The sequence below is a fragment of the Leptinotarsa decemlineata genome, unplaced genomic scaffold (assembly GCF_025532065.1).
Source record: "Leptinotarsa decemlineata unplaced genomic scaffold, Ldec_3_MD MMD2_P_RNA_scaffold_5, whole genome shotgun sequence".
NCBI lineage: Eukaryota > Metazoa > Arthropoda > Insecta > Coleoptera > Chrysomelidae > Leptinotarsa > Leptinotarsa decemlineata.
In genome coordinates, this window is record NW_027412532.1 from 15,390,853 (window position 1) to 15,415,528 (window position 24,676).

The 24,676-nt window shown below is 34.3% G+C and overlaps 2 protein-coding genes across 12 annotated transcripts in view; one reads left to right on the forward strand and one right to left on the reverse strand.

Moving 5' to 3' along the window:
- The window catches only part of LOC111505323 (uncharacterized), a 49,039-nt gene extending 28,435 nt beyond the window's left edge, over positions 1–20,604 (forward strand). Inside the window, exon 6 of the mRNA XM_023160105.2 lies at positions 20,389–20,604. Coding sequence (XP_023015873.2) covers positions 20,389–20,499 — 111 coding nt within the window. The 3' untranslated portion in view covers positions 20,500–20,604. The remainder of the gene's footprint in view (positions 1–20,388) is intronic.
- The window catches only part of msi (RNA-binding protein musashi), a 398,619-nt gene that overhangs the window by 21,626 nt on the left and 352,317 nt on the right, over positions 1–24,676 (reverse strand). For 2 of the 11 annotated variants that reach the window (XM_074169631.1, XM_074169630.1), the window contains exon 2: positions 11,297–11,397. The exons of 8 other annotated variants lie outside the window; for them this stretch is intronic. The gene's annotated coding sequence lies outside the window, so the exon portion shown is untranslated. Of the gene's footprint in view, positions 1–11,296; positions 11,398–20,330; positions 20,470–24,676 lie in introns of those variants that run through there. One more of the 11 variants, XM_023160104.2, reaches the window with a different exon arrangement.

Consider the following 24,676-nt stretch of genomic DNA (forward strand, 5'->3'; position numbering starts at 1 on the left):
GTCGCTTTGCTAGGAATTATTTTCTATCACAATTGAAACTGACAGTAACGGGGAATGTGAATGTTTGAAAAGCACGGCCTGAGGCTGCTCTTAATACAAATCAATAATGCCGAAACAGAAGGAGAACAGGGATGGGGGAAGAAGTGGCTGTATTACGTTGCGCCCTGCCGGCGAAATACGGGGTTACTCACAAAGCGGGTGTAAGTGTTACAATAGCTCGAGATGAATTCGTCTGATGTCGCCATAGAGTGACAAAGACTAGATGAAAGCTTATTTGATATGAGTAATTTTCGGGGAAAGAAAGTTTTTGGATTTCTACTACTCCATCTTGATACAAAAAATGTGGAAATCTTCCAAAGAAATGAAGGAAGTAATCTATTTTAAAGGAAGTAATCTATTTTAAAATGAGTAACTCTATACATGAATGTGTAGATCATGCAGAAAAGTAACTTTCAGACGCAAACTGGAAGAGAAAGCCCTGAAACAGCTACCTTCATATAAACATTGAATTACACGAAAGAAAAATTCTTTCGAAACAAATACTTTTATATGAACCCTGAATTATACAAAAGAAACTATTCTCTACTCACTTTGTATTCCAAACATTTGTTATGGAATAAAATCAAGTATCATTCACAGGAGTTCTACACTAAATGGATGATGAAAAATTTCACTTACATGGAACACTGTCATCCTCACTAGTAGACATCGATGTTTCGCCGTAAGACACTTGCCTTAGGGTTGGCTATTCAGTATCAATCTGGATAACATTATACGAAAAGACACAGTTTGTGTCTGAAAGTTACTTCTTTGCCTGATCTACACATCCATGTATAGAATTACTTATTTTAAAATTGATTTCTACTTCCTTCCTTTCTTTGGAAGATTCCCATATTTTTTGTATCAAGATGGAGTAGTAGAAAGCCAAAAACTTTCTTTCCCAAAAATTAGTCACTCCAAAAAATATAACCCTTTCTAAGTAATTTTCTGTTATCGATAGTTAAAATTATCCACCGACCTGTAAATGTTATCGTAGCACCGTCAATAATGACTTCATCTGTTGTATACTTTAATACTTATTACTTATTAAAAAAAAGTATCACTAAAATATCCAATTTATTCAGGTAAATAAAAAAGCGCATATTACTGGCATGTTTTAATGATTATTGAAACTTTAAAATAGTTTTTCAACTTCCTATGATGCCAAGTCAATTAGCTAAACACGCGTCGAGAAGTGTTATCATTTGATTCATTTTACGTCACAGTTTTCCAATTCTACCTATCAGATTGCCGATAAAAATTCAGTGGTTTACAACGTTTTGAGACAATAAAAAATGCACACAGCACAGTTTTTAAGCTAATCCATATCTTCAAGATTGATTATTTTTTATTTTGAATACTTATTGTTTGAAAGATCGGCAAATAGTACCTGTGTTTAATTTTGGATATTTTGTTAGGAATACGAGAATTGATCTATTTTGAAATTTTGATGGTAACATATGATTAAGGAATTACTTTTTTACCATTCATATCGTCTATTGTAAAAACTATTTTCATCATATTCTCATTATATCCTTTTGAAGCAATGATTACTGACTGAACAGTTAAGAAGCTGAAAACCTTTTGTTTCTCATAGTAACTATTCATAATTATGTTTCTATTCAGGGGCTATTATAATTGTATACTGGATAACATTGAAGGTTATTTTTTGAAGAACTTTTCCAATACTTTTCAATTCTGTTTGCAGGAATCGATTATTCGCAATCGGTTCTATGGGTCTAGGTGTTGAAGTCATCTATATTTTCTTGCATTTTACAGCCTACGTTCGATTTAATCATTAATTTTTGGATTTTCAATGATTGATTTTATTTCGGTGAATCTTATATGCATGTAAGGGGTCTTCCAACAGGAACTTTGACAATTGATAACGACCATCTTGTTGAAGCTACATCTGACAAAGTACCCGTTTTAATGATTAAATTGTCTTATCAAAATGGATGTTCTGTCCGGGCAACGTACCGCGCTTCGCCCATATTACAATCACCATAATCGTTCTACCGAGAGGAATGTTCGCAATATGTTTGATAAATTTGAGTCCGCTAGTTCAGTAAACGATCAACCAACACCCAACCACCACGTCAACGAAACGCAAAATCCGCCGAAAATATTGCCGCTGGCTGTGAGAGAGTGCAGGAGAATCCGAAGCAGTCGATTTCACGTCGCTCACAAGAACTCGGCCTTTCGCAGATCACAACTTGCCGTATGTTGCGTTGTGACTTGTGCCTGCACCCGTACAAAAATCAACGGACCCAGGAACTGAAGGTAAACGTCCACAGACAACGACGTGTGTTCGCTGAATGGGCTCTGGAGCAGTTGGTAACTGACCCTAATTTCCATCTTCAGCGATGAGGTCCATTTCTGGATGAATAGTTACGTGAACAAACTGAATTGTCGAATTTGGAGCGATACTAACCCACATGACATCCAACAGCGTCCTATGCATTCAAAAAAAAGTCACTGTGTGTCATGGATTTTGGGAGAGCACTATAGGTCGATGATTACCAACTTCTTCTGGCCAGGATTGGTTGATCTGGACACCAACGACAAGTGGTTTCAACAGGAAGGCGCTAGGTGCCGCATTGGATATTCTGCACGAGCGATCTGAGGGCATGGTCATCTCACGTGGAGGTGATATGAACTGCCCGGTGAGACCGTGCGATTTGACCCATTATACTTTTTTGTGGCGTTTTCTAAGTCGCAGGTGTATTCAATGAAATAAGTCACAGACCACAGCGGTCCTCAAAGCCAACATAACCCATGCCATCGATCAAATTCAGACAGATTTATGCGCCAGTCATGGAAAATTGGACACACATGTTGTTTTATTTAAATTTAAAGATAGGAAGCTCTTAATGAAAGGCCCTATACACCTCATACAAAACGCTGGACCTTCAACTAAAAACTGTTTCCAATAACAATTCGTAAAATAATAATTACCATGTTCAAATCAATAAAATGCACTCATAGCAAGGAATGCTATTTTCCTTATTTTTATCTACCCCATTCAATACTTGAATGATAAATCTAAAAGGTGACATAAAATTATAGTGTGATGATGAAATGATTTCATTTTCAATGAATTTGTTTATCGTGCACATTGAATAGATATAATGGTTTTGTTGCTAGTACTGGAGCATGACTATTAGTTCGAAAATAATTGAAACATTGCAAGATATTATCGAATATGTCTATTTTTAGAAATCGATTTTGTTGGGGTCATTATCGGTAATTGTGATGAATAATTTCTGACATGTCTTCAATGGTGTGGAATTCAGAATTAAGGTCATTTGACTTCTGAACTACACGGTGATAAAGAGAAAAACTTTGGTATGATCCTACATATATAGGACGCTTCTTTTGAGCGTAAAAAAAATTCGTGCTGTAATATCGTAATTTTTTATTAGTGTGGTATTTGTATTGAATCGTTTTTTTCTGAGCAAATCGATATACGATTTTCTGGTTTTCGTTTATGAAAAAACAAACATTAATTTGTACTGAGTATTATTAATAATTAAAACCGCTTGTAAAAACGTAAGAATAGATTTTGTTCTGTAAACATAAATCATTTTTGGTAGCCATCTACCTAGTCTAGTCTGACTATTAATTAAAATAAACAATAGGGAAAATGACCATCCCGAAAAAGTTATTTTATACTGACACCGAAACCAGTCAACTTAAACTTTTAGATGTAGACATTTCTACATACAAATAAATCCCTTTTCAGCTACCCCCTCTCATAATAACTCATATGTATAAAATTTCAAATGGAACTATGAATTGAATGCTACTTTAATTGAAAGATATCCCAAGCCCTGTAACATGTTTTGACATTACAATGATAAGCAATTTCAATAAAAATTAATATTTTTCGAGTTTGTGTATAATTTCGAAGCAAAAAGTGAAACTAAACAAAAAAATTACATCATCAATTGTTCGAACTGAGCACCATTAACTCAGAGAATGTCATTTTTTGAAGTAGATTTCCATAATAGTAGGCACTAAATTCCCAAAAATATTATTGCATCAAAACGAAAACATTGTTGCCAAGGTTGTGATTCTATATATTTCATCATCATTTTTCCTCAACTGTTTAGTATAATTGCTGTATGCCACTACAAGAGATAGATTAAGGCAAAAACGTCAGTCATTTCTGAAAATTTTGTTTCTAATATTTTGGAATTATAGTAGAGTAGCCTACAGCACATGATAATTTCCTTTCTGAAATTTTCTACAGCAGTTAGCCAAGTCTCGTAGACTTTCGATGTCAACAATGTCCATAGAAAAAAGTCCAGTGGAGTTAAATCGGGGAATATGGGTGGCCATTTTGTAGAATCTCTCCTTTCAATACATTGACCCGGAAAGTTATTGTCGAAGAAATGTCGCACTAGTACGTATTATGCAATGGGGAGAGGCTCCATCTTGTTGAAAAACTACCTAATTTAGCAGTAGAGCAACCAACTGGTTGGCGTTTGTTAATGCTTGGCATAACTTGATTATTTTCATGTTTGTTTCCAAAAAAATGGTCCTATGATTGATTACTCGAAATTTCTGCCCAAACTTTTAGTTCTTGGGGATATTGAGTGTACATTTGGCGTACCATAATGGGATTTCAATCACTACAGTATGGAAAAATTTGACGATTCACTTGCCCAAAACTGGATAACGGTTGATACGTTCTGAGAGGATCTCAAAAAATTCAACTCTTCTATTGAAATCATCTTCGTTCAATTCATTTTTTCATTAGGATGGAATTTAAGTCGATTTTACGGCTGATTCCTGATACTTGGGTGTTAATTAAGTCAGACAATAGGGCCTAGAACTGGAACAATTTCAATCAGTTATTGAAGTGGATAAACTATTTTTATCAACAGAATATAATAAACGAAATAACTAGAGTTTAAACAGAGCAAATTAAAACTCTGCAGACGTCACTAATTAGGAATAATTTTGACATAAACATCAACTTCAGCAGTAACTGAAATTGTTAATCGCTGCAATGTCGGACATGATACAGTGAATATAGAAATTAAATAACTTTTAAATGTGGTAAGGTTATTACTCCCATCTGAAATTTTTGACATGGCGATTGTTGTGGGGAGGGAGTGGTTGACAAGAGGTTGATTTTCATATAGAAATGCGTTCCTTTGAAAAATAAATCTGACGTGTTTCGCGATTTTTTAAAGTCGCGATATCAACTTATTCAAGGTGGCACGTTTTAACTGAAAGGCGCGGTACGGTCTTCGAATTAATGTTCAGTTAAATCTCTTTGTTTAGGAAATGTAAAAACCATTTCAACCAAATAGTGTTTCGAGTTTCATCGTTTGAATTTCCAACCACTCATGTGAAACTAAATAATCCACATAGGTATCGGATTATAATGTTGAATGTTTTGGAAATACGAAACTCCAACAGAGCACACCTACTTTCCTTGGAGTGGAACGATGTGGAGTGCACAACAATAATATTGTATTACATTGGTTTCATTCGACGGGATTGAATGCAATAGAATATCGATCAGTAATTAGTTGATAAAAACAAAAGAATACAATACAATAATGTCCGATATTGGATGGAAACTAGATAAACCTATGATATTAATAACATGGCTAATTACTTTTAATGCTTTAGGAGTTCATTTGAATTTTTGATTAAAATTTGGTTAAAATCATATATAACGACTTCGCTTTAAACGACTAATCGTTTTTAGCGACGATAATGTTTACTCAACTTGTGTTTCAAACTTAGGTATCGAGAAAATATAACCGTTCGGTGCGACTCCGGTTTAAGCGACCTGCCTTTAGCGATCATTTTTGGCGTATCTCATTCTACATTATCCACAATTAAAAAGAAAAAAGGGCGAGCCGCTGTTTAATGCCAATGTTTAGAAATGCAAACGTGGGCAGTTGGGTAAGGCATTGTTTAAGCTTCAACGCGACCGGGGAATACCCGGTTAGACATGCAAAATTTCACATGTTCCATGAGTTGGATAAAGTAAGGCACAACATCGTCAGTGGTAAGATTGCTGGTGAGACCAGATAAGACCGGGCTGTTTTATAAATTAACCCCGGACAAGACGTTGAAATCATTCAATTACTAGACGGCTGCGGAAGAGCACTGTTCTTGATGCTATTCTAATGATTCAAGATATCTAGAACCAACTCAAGCAAGGGACAATTTTTGGTATGTCTTCGAGCTTTCACAGCGATTCGGTTTTCATCTCTTCAATCGCCGCAAAACGCCGTCCTTTGGGTCTCTTTAATCTTGGTAACAGAAAAAAGTCGCAGGGGGCCAAATCTGGTGAATACGGTGGCTGAGGCATGACTATGGTGTTGTCGTTGGCCAAACAAATTACGAGCAAGCAATGGCGAGTGAGCAACTGCATTGTCGATATGCCAACCGATATGCCGACATCCTCGGCCGACAAACTACACATGCTAAACACTGGGAACATATAGGTACGTAGCCCACGAAATTTGAACATTTACCTTATTTTTTTAAGGAACTTTGTATGTTAAATTCGGTATGTAATAGACAATTTTTTAAGTTGCGCCTCTGAATTTCATTTCTGCTGAGTCGAATTCAAATCTAAAAAGGACGAAGAAACATCTTTTCTCACTCCTCTTCCAACCATATTTAACTTTCTGACGAAGGGTCTGTTTCTACTTTTCCTCGCGTTGTTCTGTTTTCTTTTGTTGTAGTTCTCCCATTAGCAATGGGATGTTTCATGGTATTGATTTGAGCAATAAAAAATAGGAATACGGGAGAAATTTCCTATAGTTTTGGAAAGCTCTTCCGTTCTGTAGTAACGGTGGCATAAGTTGAGTTTTTGGAAGATATTATAATTAGTTGCATATAAAGAATAGGAAAAAATGTCATTCAGTATTGCTATTTTTTTTTCTCAGATCTAATTAAACGTAAACATAAGTAGTAGGATACAACCCGATCCCATTCAGAAATATGTATACGCCCTTTTTGCGTTTCAAAAACATCAAAACATGTTTCGTAACACATTTATTCGTTATGATTTTGTTCAATTTTGTATGATAAATCCTGTGAAAACTATCCTACATTTTCAAGAAGTTCAAATTCTGTATGGAAGGTGAGATGAATATTTAGGGCAGAAAGAAATCCAAAAAATCTATAAATCATTGAAATATAGGTAGGTAAAGTGAAAGAAAATAGATTGACTTTGACAAAGAAGGAATATTAAAAATATTTTCTTAAGTACTTTCTGTCCGAGAGCCCAACTTCAAACAATCGATTCATGCAAAACAGGATTGAAAAATATTATAAAATTTCTTTAGGAAATGTCTCTGCCCTGAAAGCAACTTCGAGTTGAAAAATATTGAATAACTTCTTCAGGAAATATTACGAATTTTTTTTTCATATGCGACTAAGCTCTTGAAAAACTTTTTTGGAATCTTAAATATATTTCTTTGGCACATGCAGACATAAATTAGTTTTGAATTATGAAATTGATACGTTCAAAAGCATGTTTTTTCCATCGACCTATAAAGGGTTGTGAATAAACTTAACAAACATCAGTTGTCGAAAGGAAGGACTAAAATTGTCCATATATTATTAAAAACCAGAAAGTCGAAAAATAGGTGCTGAACAAAAATAATTACTTAAACTATTGTTTCCATTCAGTAGGTACTGCAAATTATCTATGAACCGACTGAAAGTTTAAAAAAAAAATTCTAGTGGAACATTACTTTATAAACAATACAGTTTATTTGAAATATTGAAATGGAACTAAAATACTAAATAATAGCCCGAATTTTGTTTTCTCTAAAAACCAATAGTTCGCTAAGAAAATCCACTCAAACTCTATATTTCCCCTACACTGTGTAAAAAATTAGAGGAGTAATAGCATCCCTGTTACGTGAACTGGGTATTCAACTTACTATTCAAATTTAATAGTTACATTACACTAATTTTCCTCTAAAATATATAGTTAATGTACATTCGGATAGTTCAAATATACTGACTGAAAGTAGCTACCATGAAAGTCATGAAAATACCTTTCAAATATTTGAAAATATAAAATGAATCTGCTATAACATATTAGAAAAGTATTTAACAAATCTCATCTAGTCTATGGAAAACGTTAAGAAACACTTGAAAACTATTTATACATGTTGCCGCTGGTTAGTGTAGCTCAAAAAACTACGTATATATAAAAAGGCGCGATTTTTCAGAGCGGCAACCGAAGGTGTTTGAATGAAATCAGAACGAATGGTTTGTAAATTTTTTCATTTAATGTTTCGTACGGAAACTTTTATAGAAACATGAATACATTCAAGTTTAGTTTCACAAGTCCTCGTACACTGACAACTTCATACTAAATTCGTTTTGTTTCCTTTCTCGATATGGAAGGAATATAATCATGAAACTCTAGTCTAGTTACTAGTTCATTGAATATTATAACAGCTCAAAACAGGATTGAGTCGTCAATTAGAAGACATATTTTCTTCTGACAACTAGCAATATATGCGGCGACGGAAAATAAAGACCACTTGTTATGCTGGGATAAATGATACATTTCCAGAGAATTCCAGAGACTCCAAAGTGAAGTATTAGTGTCAGACATTCGACGATATCTTTGTTGATCAGGGTTTAATTCTCTATTTCGGTTACAAGAGGTTCACACAAATTGTGCTGAATTTAGAAAAATTCTTCTTCGTGACTGAATGTGTGACATCATATTCTACAACGAACACTATAATTGAAATATAGGAATGTAGGTTTCAGTTGACACGTCAAGAAGAGTACTTCGACTACGCTACTGAAAATGACTACCGCAGTTGCAGTTGAAAGTTTGGAGATTATAACCAAACAAGGCCACGGCAAAACCTGGAAACCAACCAAAACATAAAGCTCCAATTAGACCTTCTTTAGAATATTGCTAAATATATGGAACTCTGTCTGGCTGGAATATTGGAGGAAGGTAAGGAACAAAAACAATCCTTCACTCTCGAGAAATCCTGCTTGGAAACCAAAAAAAGATGAAGTAGAAGCGCGAAACAGATGTAAAACTTCAAGCTCAGCTCTACTCCTTTTCCATAAGTTGCTGGAACAATATCCACAACTACCCAAGACTTCCACTACGAAAACACCTCGACCCATTCTTCATGGCGTCAATACCTAAAAGGCAACAGGATTCGAAGACATTCCAGTCATCTTCTCGAAATGTGTTGAAGAACTGACACTGGTCTTTTGAAGTTGTTCAATCTTTCCTACAGCTAGAAGTAGCTGATCTAGAAAAAAAGTGGAGTTCAATCATTTTGTAAAAAATGGATAACAAAATAACTCCCAAAGAAATGGAGAGGGGTATTAACATGAGAATTGTTAAACATCTGGGTTAGAAGGTACTGAATGATCGCCAATACGACCGGTACATTTTTAGTTTATGTCACACAAGTTTGGATTAGCTCTATTGAGAGACAGGGAGAGGATGTGGTTGTCGAAATATTCTCTTGATTTTGTGTATATGTGTGTGAGGTATATTCATCTGAAAAGGGTCACCTGAATATCGAATTTGGAGCTAGTGCGCTATACTATCAAATCACTTGGGGGCAATTCTCTCAAAAACCATGCATGCTTTACAGCAATAAATACTAACAGTACGGCTGGGCGATCCAAATAAAGCAATCAAGTCGTCTTCTTCCAAGTCTCAATCTTATCAACGAAGTCTTGTCGAATATTGTACACTTCAACGCAGAAAAACCATCCTCATCATCCATGCCCCCGAGGCTGGACAGCAGTGCTCACCCCAATCTAAGGCAGTGGCTGGTGATGAATAGAAATGTCCACCCCAATCTACCGCTTGTAATGAGGCTGGACATAGCAGATCAACAGCAAGGGCACTTCCTGCGGCGGGAGCCCAGAGCTCCGCCTTGAATAAAGGCAAAGAGCCGGCCGGCCCCCCCCCCCCCCCCCCAGGAAAGATCCGTCACTTGTGCACCTCCACGGGGGAACCCCAAGAAGGTTGAAGAAGCCGCGCAACGACAGTAATATCGCTGCACCTTCCAAAACCTTCGCGGAGGTCACCGTGAGACACCTCAAGGTTGCCAAAGAGAGTATGTTCCGCGAGTCTTGGCCTATACCTGCCAATATAAAGGAGATGTCTCCTAGTGACCTGTTCACCTTCCTGGAAAGGACAGGATGGACGATGACCTAGAAGGCGACTCCACGGGAGGATGTACAATGGGTCACATGTGGCCTAAGTGCTGTGAGTCTAGACTCACCCTCCCTATTCTACAGATACCATATTGTACAGTTCAACGCAGAAAAACCATCTTCATCATCCATGCTTCGAGTGTTCCGGTTCACACTTGTTCCAAGATATGGACGATACTTGAATACATACTCCATACAATGAACATCAAATACTCTCATTGGCTATGAGACGCTCAATGACCCTGTCGACAGTTGCAAATCATTTCTACAGACAATATTATGGATGGTACTTATCGAAAACACCCTCAAACTCTCCATAAAGGCTCGTCTCACGAAAGTAACGTGCAAAAATGAAACTAATCAAGTTCCTTAAGTGCAGGTCTGCCAAACAAGCTATCTGTGGAACTCATCGCTTAAAGATTTTTCCACGAAGTACAACCTTCCGCAGTTCGACTGAACTCTATCCCTTGTCTAATACCCAACCACTGAAGCTCACGCAGTGCTCAATGGATATTATGGTATGTTCTCTTGGAAGTAATTTAGACGAAGAGGTATAACTGGATGTGAGGAAATTTGTCAAAATTCTGAATAATATGTATGTATTCCTGGATATTCCACCAGATAGTGTCAGACATAAATTTTGTCGATAAGACTGGAAATTCTAATATATATATATATATATATATATATATATATATATATATATATATATATATATATGAGGACCTTGGAAAATGTTAAATTCTCTCACTTGACTGAGTCCAATACCTACTCCACAGTTCCAATAACTCAAATGTGCTGTAGCCAGCATATTAATTAGTACAGGGTTGAACAACTAGTTTTTTTACATGCCCTCGTTTGAATTACTGGCATTATTTTAATTCTGGAATTCATAAATAGTTATTAGGAATTTTGAAATGTTTTCACCAAAAACGTTCTGATTTCATCAAACTCATACACAAGAACAGGCACTTTCTCCCAAAAATAACCAAATCGGACTAACTTCCGACCCTTTCTACGCTCTACATCTGCTACATGGCCGACGTCTCGTTACCTGAAATAATATCTGCCTTTCTATGTAGTCCCCGGCGACATTTTCTTCTTATAGACGCCATCTTGCAGTCTCTATGTAGTGCTGCTGAGACTTCCGCCACACTTGAAGTAAAAAATCACATCAGTCTTTGTGTTCTCAATTCGAATTCGTGCAACATGTTTCTACGCAAGGCGAGCTTGATTAGTGATGCAGTCAGTAGTAGTGGTAAACATGAACATATATAATGATGAATCGCTACACTATATCTAGAATAAGGGCTGTCTCTACTATGAGGTTAGGATCGATGGAAAGTGAAAATTAGTGACAGTCGTCTATTTTGACAGGACTATACTAGTTTCGAAAATATTCTTATGATTACAGAAAACAGGTTCCAAACATTACCTTGAGCTCAACATTGGTCGCCTTTACTTGACTATACCATATTCGTTTCCAACGCAAGGTCAATATAAACAGAGGTGTGTCGATTAGTCCTCCGAATCTGCAGTTTGTCATTTTTATAAATGAGTCGAGTCTATTTGCCGCCAGCTATCATTTCTATACTGAAAACTCCAATATACTACAAAATCTGTTTTGACTGAGCTTGCTTTGGAACCACAGTATAGAAACCACAGAGTGCCCTCAAAAATAAACTTGTTTTACCCCCCTATGGGTGGGGGTGAAAAGATAGGTCAATGAAGTATTTTTTATCAAATCCAAAAATGCAATATATCACAACCGATGTAAGTTTTTTATTTGGAATAAAATGGTTTTGTTTCGAATCGAAGCCGTGGTATTATCGCCGATATTTCGAAGCGACGGGTCAATTGTGAAAAAGCAAAATCCATTTTCTGAAAGGTCGTGAATATGTCTTTAGGAAGTTTTTGAAATGTGTGAAATTTGTATCTTTGTTTCTAATTTATTTCTCAATTTTATATAGAATATTTGGTGCATAATTTCATTTGAAATGAAATTGAAATTAATATCACACAATTCAAAAATTTCATACACACAATTATGAAATATAGTCAAATAATTAATTTTCCTACATTATGGCTTGTTCATCAGCTATTACTACCATTCGATTCGAAATAACATATGATTTGATATAACGTCTCCTTTGACTGGATAAAAAGTATTTCGTTGACCTCCAGGACACTTTTTCTCAGTCCACAAAGTTCTGTACGAATTCTCACAAATGGCAGCTAAATGTTGAGTTCAAATGTGTATTTCCTGTAATATAAAGGGTTTTACAATAATCAAAAACTACGCTATAATCTCAATAGCCACTGGCGTCTATGCTAATAGGATCCTATCAAAAAAGACGATGCATGTCCTAAATATTTTAAACACCCTCATATGCGAGGCAGTCCTAAGAAATACACTAAGTTTAGTACTATTCCGAAGACAACTTTACAATAATCCTTAAGTACGTGAGAAAAGTATGTACAGCCTTTTCCTGACGTGTTATAAAGAAAAATCGATTACAATATTCTCACAGTCTTCAACGGTCATGACCAATATTTTTGTAACAATAATGGTTTCTCTTAGTTTTAAAACCGATTTTCGGTTCTGGTCAGATTTTTTTCGAAAAAAAAAGCATTGATCAGATCATTGAATGTGCCGAAATACTAACTTAAAACCAAAAATAAAATGAATCCTAAAGGAAAGCATAAAAATAAACATTTTTTACACAGAAAGGGTGATTCCCATATTTTAACCATTATCACTACTACCACAACTAAAAAACAATTATAGTCTATACATGCATTTTCGTTTTGTAGAAGGCTAGTCGAAATGTTATGTCGTAAGCAAAAGGTATCTACAGCTGAAAAATGGAATCACATAAAAAAAATCTCAAGTTGAAATTTGTGTTTAGTGAACACAAATCATGTAAATTTAGGTTAATATATTACCGCAATCAAACAAAAATAGTTGAAAATAGTAGCATATTATTTATCCCGGAAGTATTAAAAAATATGGAAAATGAGGTGGTTAACGATCAGAAACTTGCGAGTAGAATATTAATTTCATCAAAGTATATCAGATTTATACTTTATCGATTTGAAAAATTACGGTTTTCATCGCTGATATCTGCTGCACCGGGACAAATAGTTACATTTGTAGACTAACAAAGGAGTTTAGTTAGAGATAGAATTTATAAAACTATATGATTGTGTACATTCACTTTTATCAATTTTAAGGCCGAGAAGAATATGAATTCAGGTATTTTGGTAGTATTGTAGAATGGCTAGACACCAAACCCCAAGATCCACAGATATGTTTCGATCTGTTATAGACCATCAGTGGCTATGTCGGGTCATGGATTAAGTAATGGCGATGACAGGAAACATCAAACAGCGATATTCCTTTGATATCGAGGTTTAAGTTTTCTGTAGATCCCTAGATGGCGTCTCCGTCAGGGGATTTGTCAATGACACTAACGATGATCAGAGTAGAGCAAGATGACGCTCATAAAAAATCGTTACACCGCCCCCTAGAATCCGCATGTCTTATCAAGTTTCCGCCCATTCACATATAAATAATCAAATTTCCACCCATTAAAATATAAATACCTTGTCGAAAATAATCGAGAAATATCACATTTCAAACGATATTATCCCTAAACATGAAACCACACGTGGCAAAATATCTTCTGGCTGATTGGGGTAACCCGAATGTAAGTACATTGCATCGATGAACTTAAAATGATTTGCTTCTTAAGGATTTCAAAAGAAATTCTCTATTTTATTCATAAAACCGTTGAAAGCGATCTCCTCTTAGTACTCTACTCTTAGCTACTAGTTCGCAAAATAGGATCTATAACGGATAATTTTCGTATACTATATTTACCGACGTAATTACCAATACTTGGAGAATTATTATCAGAGTAAGGAATGCACTTATTATTTCGATATCATACAAAAAAGTCGATTTTAGACTCACGTTGCTTGAAAGACCTATTTTGTTAGCGAAATTGTCAACAAACCCGAAAAACGATAAAAACACGCGAGTCGAATGCGAATTTTATTGAAATTCATTATGCAACAAATTTCTCAGTAGATTTATCAACGAACTCAAATCTCTTACTAAGGTATCTTTTCTGGAGTTGTGTTCAAATTCGCCAAAGTGTGTTTTTATTGTTCTTCAAAAACGGGGCATTGAGATTGTTTCTGGGGACTTACATAAAACTAAACTTCCCTTTGATCTGTAGATGTATAATCATCTATTTTTTCAATGCACAATGAGCAGAAAAGTAACTGAAAAATATTTTATTGATCGATCCCATTATAGGCTTCAGGAAATTTATGATATATGGTGTTTGTATATATAGATATTTTCATCAAAACACAGCACATGTGCCTGTGAATATTTGATTTTTTCTCAATCATTCATGAAAATGAAAGATTGTACACTAATGATTAGTTTATAAGTCTAATAACTAACAATAACCCTTTAATTTTTTCTTTTCTATAAAATATTAATTCAGATGAATGACTGGCGTGTATTTGACGAGAGTTACAAATTAAATAACGGAAGATTGAAAACAAGTTTCATTGGAGAGATGTCATTGTCTATCACATTTCAAATATTTTTTTTTAAATATAAAGTTATAACATGGTATTGTTTTTTTATATCTGAAATTTCATATTATTTAGTTCCATATTGATATATGAAAAAAAATTTGAACGAAATTTATTCCTGGCAGGAATGAGAAAATCGATAAAAAACTGATTACCGATTCGGATAATTACCTATGGAAACACCCATCTGAGAGGAATGTTTTTGAATTCATAGAGTTTCAGTCCACTGGATTTGTTATAGAAATGCATGACCCTACATAACATTCAATTGTTACTGTTGAATATATTGATGGTTTGTGGTAGACTCAAGGATGTACTAATATCTGATTTTGGCAATTATTTCAACAATCCACCAAAGTATAAAACGGCCAATACATTCTAGTGAATAGCATGCAGCTGTCAGACTGAGCCATTTGAACTAGAGCCCCTTTACAAAATTTACCGTTGATATATTAGGGTCTGAATTCTCTTTCATTCTTCTTGCTTGCCTGGCTCATTGTTTGACGGGCAGATTCTGTTAGCCCCTCTTCAGGGTTCGAAAAAAAACTCATTTCTGTTCCAAGGATTTACATCAAAATGTTCACATTTATTGGTCAGGAATAGAACAAGACAGCAGCAATTCTCCTGAATGGATCAAATTTGATTGGGGTATATAAATTTCTGAATGTAAAGGTAGCAATAAATGAGCATTGTGATAAGGAAATAAAAAAAATTTCAATGGAACATACTAGCAATACATATGTATAGTGTGAGTATATCCTTTGTCATTTTCGAGTAAATGCTTCAAAAACTGTTGTTAACGCTGATGGCAGAATTGCTACATATCGGTCGGTCGGTAGCCGGGCGGTTCGACGTGTGTGCTTTGTTCACTCAGTCAATCGGCCGATGTGTGAGTCGATGGTTCAAGCCGCGGGCTGAAGGCTCGATTTTCACTTGATATCGTCCAACCCTTGTTAGGAATCACACGTTAATAGGTAAGACCTCTTTAGTCCTTAGCTCGCACAAGTTTCGACTTCTGAGGGTTGTCGTTCGTAGGGGTGCGATGGCTGGTTAACGGAAAAAACATATTTTTTAAACACACATATAATTTACGTAAGAAAGGAATCAAATATAGTGCTTTTTGAGAAAAATGACAATAATGTTGCATCCCTTGTCGCTGAGAGGGTGCTACTAACATTGTTTTCGAATAGAAAAGGGGGGGTTTGTGATAACTCGTTTGATATGTATTGGAAAAGAATTTTCCGAGTAACTGGCAATTTCATATTGGTGTTGAGAATTTGCAAACGATAAATATCATAATTATAAGACAAAATATATTCTAAACTCATTTTAGTTCATTCCAGTAGATGTTCAAATTAGTCACCATTAACTTCCTGACAATAATGAAGTTTGTTTACAAATTAATTATGGAATGTTTTTGTCAACTCAGTTATAGGAGGTGATCAATTAAATAATCTGTTGTTAGAAAACACATTCAATGTTTTCCTATCGGTACAGTCAAACATGAGAAGAAACCGACAATGGGGAATGTTATTACAGCAAATGCAAGTTTGAACAAAATAAAGTTGAGTTTAATTCATGAGTTTTTCAAATTCACTTCGGAAAGAATTCAAATTGATGTTTCAAACGTTGGGTTTTAATTTTTAAAGGGATTTATTTCTAATTCATATATTGGCAATATCGCCTATATCAAGTTGAAATAATTTATACGTACCTAGATATTCTACTTTAAAAAAGGAAAATTATCTTTATAAATCAACAATTAAGGCAAAATATAAATTATAGTTCAATACCACCTCCACAAGCCACATAAACAACGGTTGTTTTGTTATTTATTTATATAGAGGAAGATAGGTTAGGTGCACAAAATGTTATATATCACAGAATGTTTCGGAACTCGGAACAGAACAGCACGCCTCTGAAGTATGTCATTTTTGTTTGTCTCATACAGGTAACAAATTCATTGTCCTTTATTAGCTATAACCGATGTTGCCAAATGGTGAAATAGAAACGATACCCTTTAAATGTTGAATGCATTATTTCATTCCTCTTTTTTAAGTATTTAAATATTTTTTTAAAGAAAAAGGTTGAAATGGTAAGTTTAAAATGCGTTGTTTTAGAGCTCTTCTATGAAAACTACTTGATTTTCGTCAGGAGGAACATTCCCCATTGTCTGGTTTGAGATGACAGTTCAATCTTGGTAAGTTCGTAGTATGTTTTTGGTTTGGGTAATATAATTTCGAACTTCTTGTGAGAAATGTGATGGCATAACGAAAAAAGAAAAAAACATGTGCCCTAACGGCCTTGTTCAATCTCTGGAAATTTGAAAAAATTATCTGGTGATGAATATCTCACCTACAACAAAGAGGTGGAGTAGTTAAAACCGAGGTTAAAACTTAATTTGAGATTCGTTGAAAATTTATCGAACTGAAGAGTTTTTTCATTCGGTAGAGTACTCTTTTACTCGTTTCGTAAAAGGGTATAATATATCAAAATTAAAACAGCTCTGAAATATTTTGTATCAAGTATGAATTAACACCAATATTCAATGAAGCGAAAAAAACAACGTTTTTCTTCCATAGTGAATTCCATAGAACGAATTTGCGAATTTTTATTGCTTCACAACTGATTATACATTTCCTGTCTCATAAGAAAACACGACTAGGAAATGTATTACAGAAACCGAACCGTAAAGCCATCATCATCAACGGAGGCGAATAGCTAAACCGTAAAACATCAAAACGAAATCGAATGAGCTAGTTAATCGGAGCAGAAAAATTGTCTAATCAATGTCTGCCAACAGTTGTATAACTAGCCAAGTTCATTATAGACATGCCTTACATTTTTATGAAGTGTATTTCCCATTCCCGAAAATATAATAAGCACTTGGGCTCATTTTTCATTCAACACTTTCTATAATTGTGTGCAAAATAAAAACTTTTAAAAAATTTTTTTCTTTCAAAAGTAAGGAAACAGTTCTCTAATGAAAAGTGACTGTATTATAGGTTCCAAATAATATTTCTATGGTCACAAGAGAGGATATTTACTATCCAAAAAAACTTCTTCCTAACTGATATTGATCTTGTCAATAAACTCAGTTGACACCATTGCACAGAAGATACGTTGAATTAATAAAACCCTCGTGCACATATGAGACTCGTATATCAAAAGCATGACAAAAATTAAATTTTCATAGTTCTATGACGGTCTACAATATTTCTTGACGCAGCACAAAATAGACCCAAATCAATCAATCCTATGTCAAACTTGTTGGAAGTCTCAATATAAATTCAATGTATTTTTGAAATTATCGATGATAGAATATTCGTTAATAATAGACATCACAAATAATATTGACGCATCACTTGTAACTGTAGGAGAAGGATTTCGATGTGTACATAAAATAATTAATACAATTACGTTTCAAGTAGTTCGTGCGAACACGATGAATAATGTATCTACGTTTTTGTTCGGAATATTGATTTGTAGCTAGCGATAGTATTTCAATTGGTTATTGGTCGATCAGTTCTTTAGTATAATAGGAGAGGTATTAGGTAGGTTTGTATTTTTACTCCATGACATATATGGATCACTCATTCAGTCAACATGTGACATGCTATAGATATGTTATATCTCACTTACAACATATAATAGATGTAACTACCACATTCCAACAAATTGAAATAATATGCATTGGAGTAATATCCATTACTTGAACATGATCGAAATGGTTTCAGCAGAACAGCATGGTAGATGGAAACAGCGTTTTGTTTAGTTTCAAGCCAGGAGCAAGATACTTTTCTTCGTATTCTCACTTCATCTAGTAGCTTGTTTATAGTGAAAGCGATAGAAAGGCGCCCAAAACTCAGAATAATCTCTGTTTCATTTGATTTTCAAAATCAAACAATATTTGGGAGATTAAGACACAATATTTCTCATATTCAATTCACCATCCTATTCAATTCACCATCACCACCCTAGACAGCTTGAAAATTGTTAACTGCTGTTAATGGTTGCTGTGAGATTTACCATTTGTATACAGTCTCAGCTTCGACTCTGGATTTTTTCAATATCACAGAAAACTCAAAAATACCGCAGCATTCGTATTAAAATTATATTACCCATTTACGAACGATAATCCTAAAAAGTCGAAACTTTTGCGGCCTTAGAATCAACGATTCCTAGCACAGAGGAAGAATTTTTATTCGATCTAGAATGCCAGAGAATAAATTCTAGGAACTCAGTGAACTCAATGAAGATCTAAATGATTAAAAGTTGAGAATTTTAGGTTGAATCATTCACAAGAGCTCACATTAAAATATGGTGGATCAGGCAGAATTCGAATAGTAAACTTCGATATTGGACTGTTTTCAATTTTTCTCAGGAATAACACCCCCATTTATTTCATTTCAAAAAAAATTCAAGTTTCACTTCCATTGAAGCGTATCCCCCTTTCAAAGCACGTTTCAAAATCTATATGATTTTTGTAAAGCAGAAAAATGTCCATGAATGAATATACGGCATAAGTATTCACTTAGTACTATCAAATAATATAAAGTCTAAGTTTCTTAATATTAAATGCTTTTTAATTTCGGAACCAACCATCAAATCGACATCAAAAACAAGTTAGCACCGCAATGTCGCACGCACAGGCTAAACAAGAATACAAGAAGGAGAGGAAAATTAAATTATGCAATAAAAATGTTTCACGGTATTGCCAAGTTCTTATCAAATATAAGTGACGTCAAGACCATCATGTTTACTCGACTTCGAAGAAAATACTGACAAAAAACTGTAAAAAATATCAGATGAGGTACTATTGTAGTGTTCACCTTTGCGTGAAGCGTTCCCTTTTTTACACGCTTTATATTAGCTTCAACTGTATGTATGTTTGTAACTATCAAGCTCGGGATCTGAATTTGACAAATTTACCGACATTATTGCTTGATCTATTCGCGGGCAGATGGCGATGTACGAAAATATCAATTGTCATTTTTCTAAACAATATACGGCTGATTGATCCCGAAGTTTAGATAAAATAAATATAGTTTAAAAAGACTAAAAAACACGCTTTTGAAGAACATCGAACTAAAAAGTTAAAAATATTTTTTTCAAATAAGCTTAAAACAACAAACGAAACATACTAGGTAGTATTAATGTGAAAAAAGCGCGGGCGCTTTGAGCCATATTTTTTTGTATATCAAGCGCTCGTAGCTTTTTTCACAATAATACTAGTATTTTTCGTTCGTTATTGTTTTAAACTTATTTTGAAAAAAATAATTGTAACTTTTTAGTTCGATGTTCTTTAAGTTCATACTTGAGATATTTTGGAAAATAAAATGTAAAAAACCTTCAAGTAACAGATTAAATTATTATATAGCGTTGATTAACAGCATGTTTTGAGGGAATAAGGTTCATTCCAAATATCTAAAATAATACCAATAACGAAACGTGAAATCGAAATATATAAATACCTTTCTTAGACCATCACTTCAACTATCACTTTCTAACGCATCTTTTTTGGTCCTACAGTTTTTGACCTTCACCCAAACCTTTCCACCACAACCCGAACTGTATAACGCCTACGAAGAAATGAGATGCAAAGAAGAAAAGAGGAAAAAGGAATGCGAATCAAATAAGTGAACTAAGCCACGGAATTCCAACCAACTCCCACCTTGTTCGATAGTCACTTACAACGACCTGTTTATATCAATTCCCTGATGTTGAATAAAGCGATTTGGCAATGGCTTTTTGATGATCCACTTTTGTTTACCAAACTGGTTCGGTAATGTTTATCGTAAAAATTTGTTTGGTGGGTAAACACAAACATACTTGCTGTCGAAATGAGGTTGAAAAAGGAACATACTTGTGTAAAGTGCGCAAGTTTGACTAAAGTATTGTTTGGGAGTAAACACGGACTCAATATGGTTTCCCAAGTTTTTATAATATGAATTGGTACAGTAAAAATTGGCATAACGTAATGAAACTAGCATACACTGAAGGAAACAAAAAAAGTTTCTTTTTCTCAGTTTTTCAGATCCATTTGTTCAGTATGGTAAAATTATCAATTTAAATTCTCGTGAAATTCATCAGTATTTGAGGCCCAGGAATATTGTGGCAATACCTCAAAAACTCAATTATGCAGATGATTTCAAATGCTTTAAAGAAATTCAAACCGTCAGAGATTGTGTTGCACTAAAAAAAGACATTATACTTCAATATTGATAAATGTAATATCGTTACCTTTTGAATTTCACTAGTTCAGACTTCCATTGTCTAATATATAAAATGATTTGAAATCTCTGAGACACCTAAAAGAGAAGAATTAAAAAATGAATAGCTGAAAATAAAAATTATATTAAGCAAAAACCTGAAATGAAGTAACAGTGAAATAAAATACAAGTAAAAATAGAACAATTGAACAAAAATTAAATAAAAATAAAGAAATGAAAAAAATAAATAAAAATACAAAGTTACGAGATTCCAAGCCACGTTAGTTCACTAGTTAGTGAAAAATAAAAAGTTAAGAGATACCAAGCCACGTTAGTTCACTAACTAGTGAACTAGTTCACTAACTAGTGAACTAACGTGACTTGGAATCGCTTAACTTTGTATTTTTATTTATTTTTTTCATTTCTTTATTTTTATTTAATTTTTGTTCAATTGTTCTATTTTTACTTGTATTTTATTTCACTGTTATTTCATTTCAGGTTTTTGCTTGATATAATTTTTATTTTCAGCTATTCATTTTTTAATTCTTCTCTTTTAGGTGTCTCAGGGATTTCAAATCATTTTATATATTAGACAATGGAAGTCCGAACTAGTGAAATTCATCATGAAACATTGTCAATCACCTTCAAACAATCGTTACCTTTTTTTTGCGAAAAAACCCCATTGAATTTAATTACAAAATTGGAGATACTTTCCTTGACAGAAAAAACGAAGTGAAAGATATTGGGATTATTTATGATCACAGTTCATCATTCTCGAAATATTTTGATGAAATTTGTAAAAGGGCTAACAACATGTTGGGATTTAAGATCTAGCTATTCGTATGTGAACGTATTCACGATTAAAATATCTTTATATCACACTCGTAAGACCAATATTAGAATTTGGTTCGCTCATTTGGAAATCCCAACCACAGATGCATTTAATCAGAATCGAAAAAATACAAAATAGGAAACTGAGATATCTATACAATAAAGAAAAACATGTTGGCCAGATTACACAAAAGTCAGATCAATGGATTTGAGGCAGCATTTCAAAATATCATCTCTATATACTAGACGGGATGTAACACAAATAATGTTTTTATACAAGGTGATAAACAACAATATTACAGATATAAACATACTCGAACTTATAGATTTTAATGCTCCTCAGTATCCTACAAGAAGTCCAAGTCTTTTTAAACTATCCAAGGCAAGTAGAAAATAACTGATCTGAGTCCTCTCTCAACCATGCTTCGTAAATTAAATGAAATTAATATTTAAAAAAAGAAATTAGATCTCAGTAATTCCTTCTCAGGTTTCAGATATGATGTTATTAATTATTTATTAGAAATATAACTGTGATCGTAAAGTATAAGTTTGAAAATAAATCTTTCAGTGTATGAAAGTAACCTCACACAATCAATTTGTAATAAGAATTTCCATGTAATTAGGCTATTAAGTCTGTATGGAAAATAAAATAAAATAAATGTAAGGTTTGTCATTCCCCACAATTTGATCTATAAAAATCCCCATTGAATGTTACCTCTTTAAATTGAACAAGGCCATTGCAATAATCTTAATGAAATAAATTGTTTTAATTGTCGAATACAAAATTAGTCGTGAAAGAAAATTGTTGCGCACCTTCTTATCTTCTAAGGGTAGCTCTATTGACTTGATTTCAAATTAGCACAGCTACTCTACTGAAATTATATCCCTAAGGAATAACCACAATAACAATTTTTTATCCTTCACTTTTTTTACGAAGCAATTTTAAGCAATACAGCATTAATCCTTATCCAATTAAGTACCTTAAATACATTGTGCTTTCAATATAGATCAATATGCAGGGGCATACGGTTGTGGCGGTACCGGCCAGGGAGCCGGCGGCGCATGCCTATAAATAATGCGTGGAAGGCCGCGTTTCGCCTTGTAGCACTTTATGATTAGCAGCGATGGCACGCTTTTATATGTATGTATTTAGTATCAGCATTGCACCCATGCGGAGTCGAGGCGGTTCGCCAGTATGAAATAAACATCAGGTTAACGCCAATGATCGCGATGTATGGAAAATAATAAGGTAAACACTGGGGCAATAGAAAGTTTCGGTGAAATTTCATCCCACTATAGAGTAAGCAGAAAATAAAAATTAAATTGCTGTTTTAGAAATGTACTTATAGTACCTAATCAGTAATTCACCAGAACGTATAATGTATCAAGAGATAAAAATTATTGAACAAAGAAACAATCCACAATTTCATTCGAACAATTGAAATCTGAAGATTTTTCGTAAAGGAGGATCTTGTGAATGAGGAGTTGAAGTTCTTAGTTTCAAAGAAACAAACTCAGGTATGTTGTTGCTGGTATCTTTTGTTGTGGTTAATTTTCTGAATATCATTCAAAATTTCTCAGGTACTTCGTAATTTGTACAAGCTTCGAACACCATCTCATTTTTTTCAAACACTAATTTATATTTTTTCATATTCATGTATGATTAAGACCACATCGCTAAAACAGAGCATTCGTGATCAAACACCAGAAAGCACTGTTTCCACCTTTCGTAGGTATCATCAGTTGCCATAGACTCGAATGAGAGTAGAACCGAATATTACCGGAGGAGTAGGAAAACAAAACCGCATGACAGGAAGATGTCTTGTGATGAATTTCAAGCAAAATTTTTTCATAAAATAGGTACAAGATTGATTAATTGTGATAATCTTATCAGAATTAATTAGTTTGTTTTCTAAAAGTACAGGTGGATACTAAACAACACAATGTAGGAAAAAATTCAAGTCAAAAAATGTTAGAACAATCTTGACCATAACATAAATATGCATCTGCTTTTCTGCTCAAGAGATTTCAGAAACAAAGGAAGCATCTGGTCAGCATCTGGTTTTGAAAGTTCATCTCCTTCAATAGCCTCAGTATTTTGGTAAAATACGGAAATCTTGTGCCGTGAGTGGCGTATTAGAGTGTATAGACTTCAGATACACAGTCTGTAGATAGCAGCAACTCCAGGATACTTTGTACTTCACATTTCTACACAATAGACGTCAAGATCTTACATTGTGCTAATTGTATCAATGGCATCGACTAGTATGGTAATTGGCCTCGTGTTCTGTATAGGCTTATGATTATTCTGTGAACCATCTACCACAGCGCCAATTTTTCACTCACTGCGCTATTATTGACACCATAAACTGAAAGCTATCGCCGTATAGAGTACGAGGATGGTCCCAGAAGTACCCAGCCTGACCTGGAGATGGCGGTAGTTGTTTGAAAAGTATCACAGTATCTACAATCTACAAAGCATCTGTTTGAAGTTTGAAGACGCTGCGTTGTTTAGGATTTATTTGGCACCATCAATAGCGAACGTTTTCGGTAAATTTGTGAAAATAGAGAAAATTGGTCATCTTTATGTGGTACAATATTTATATTTGAAAAGCCATAGCTGAACCAATATAAAAGCTGAACCGGATTCTACTCTGGGTGAGTCTGCTCCTTCGTTCACGACAGTAAAATATTGGGTTGCAGAGTTTAAACGAGGCCGTACGAGCTGCCAAGGCGAGCATTCCAGTGGTCGATTCAAAATGAGGTAACGACTCCAG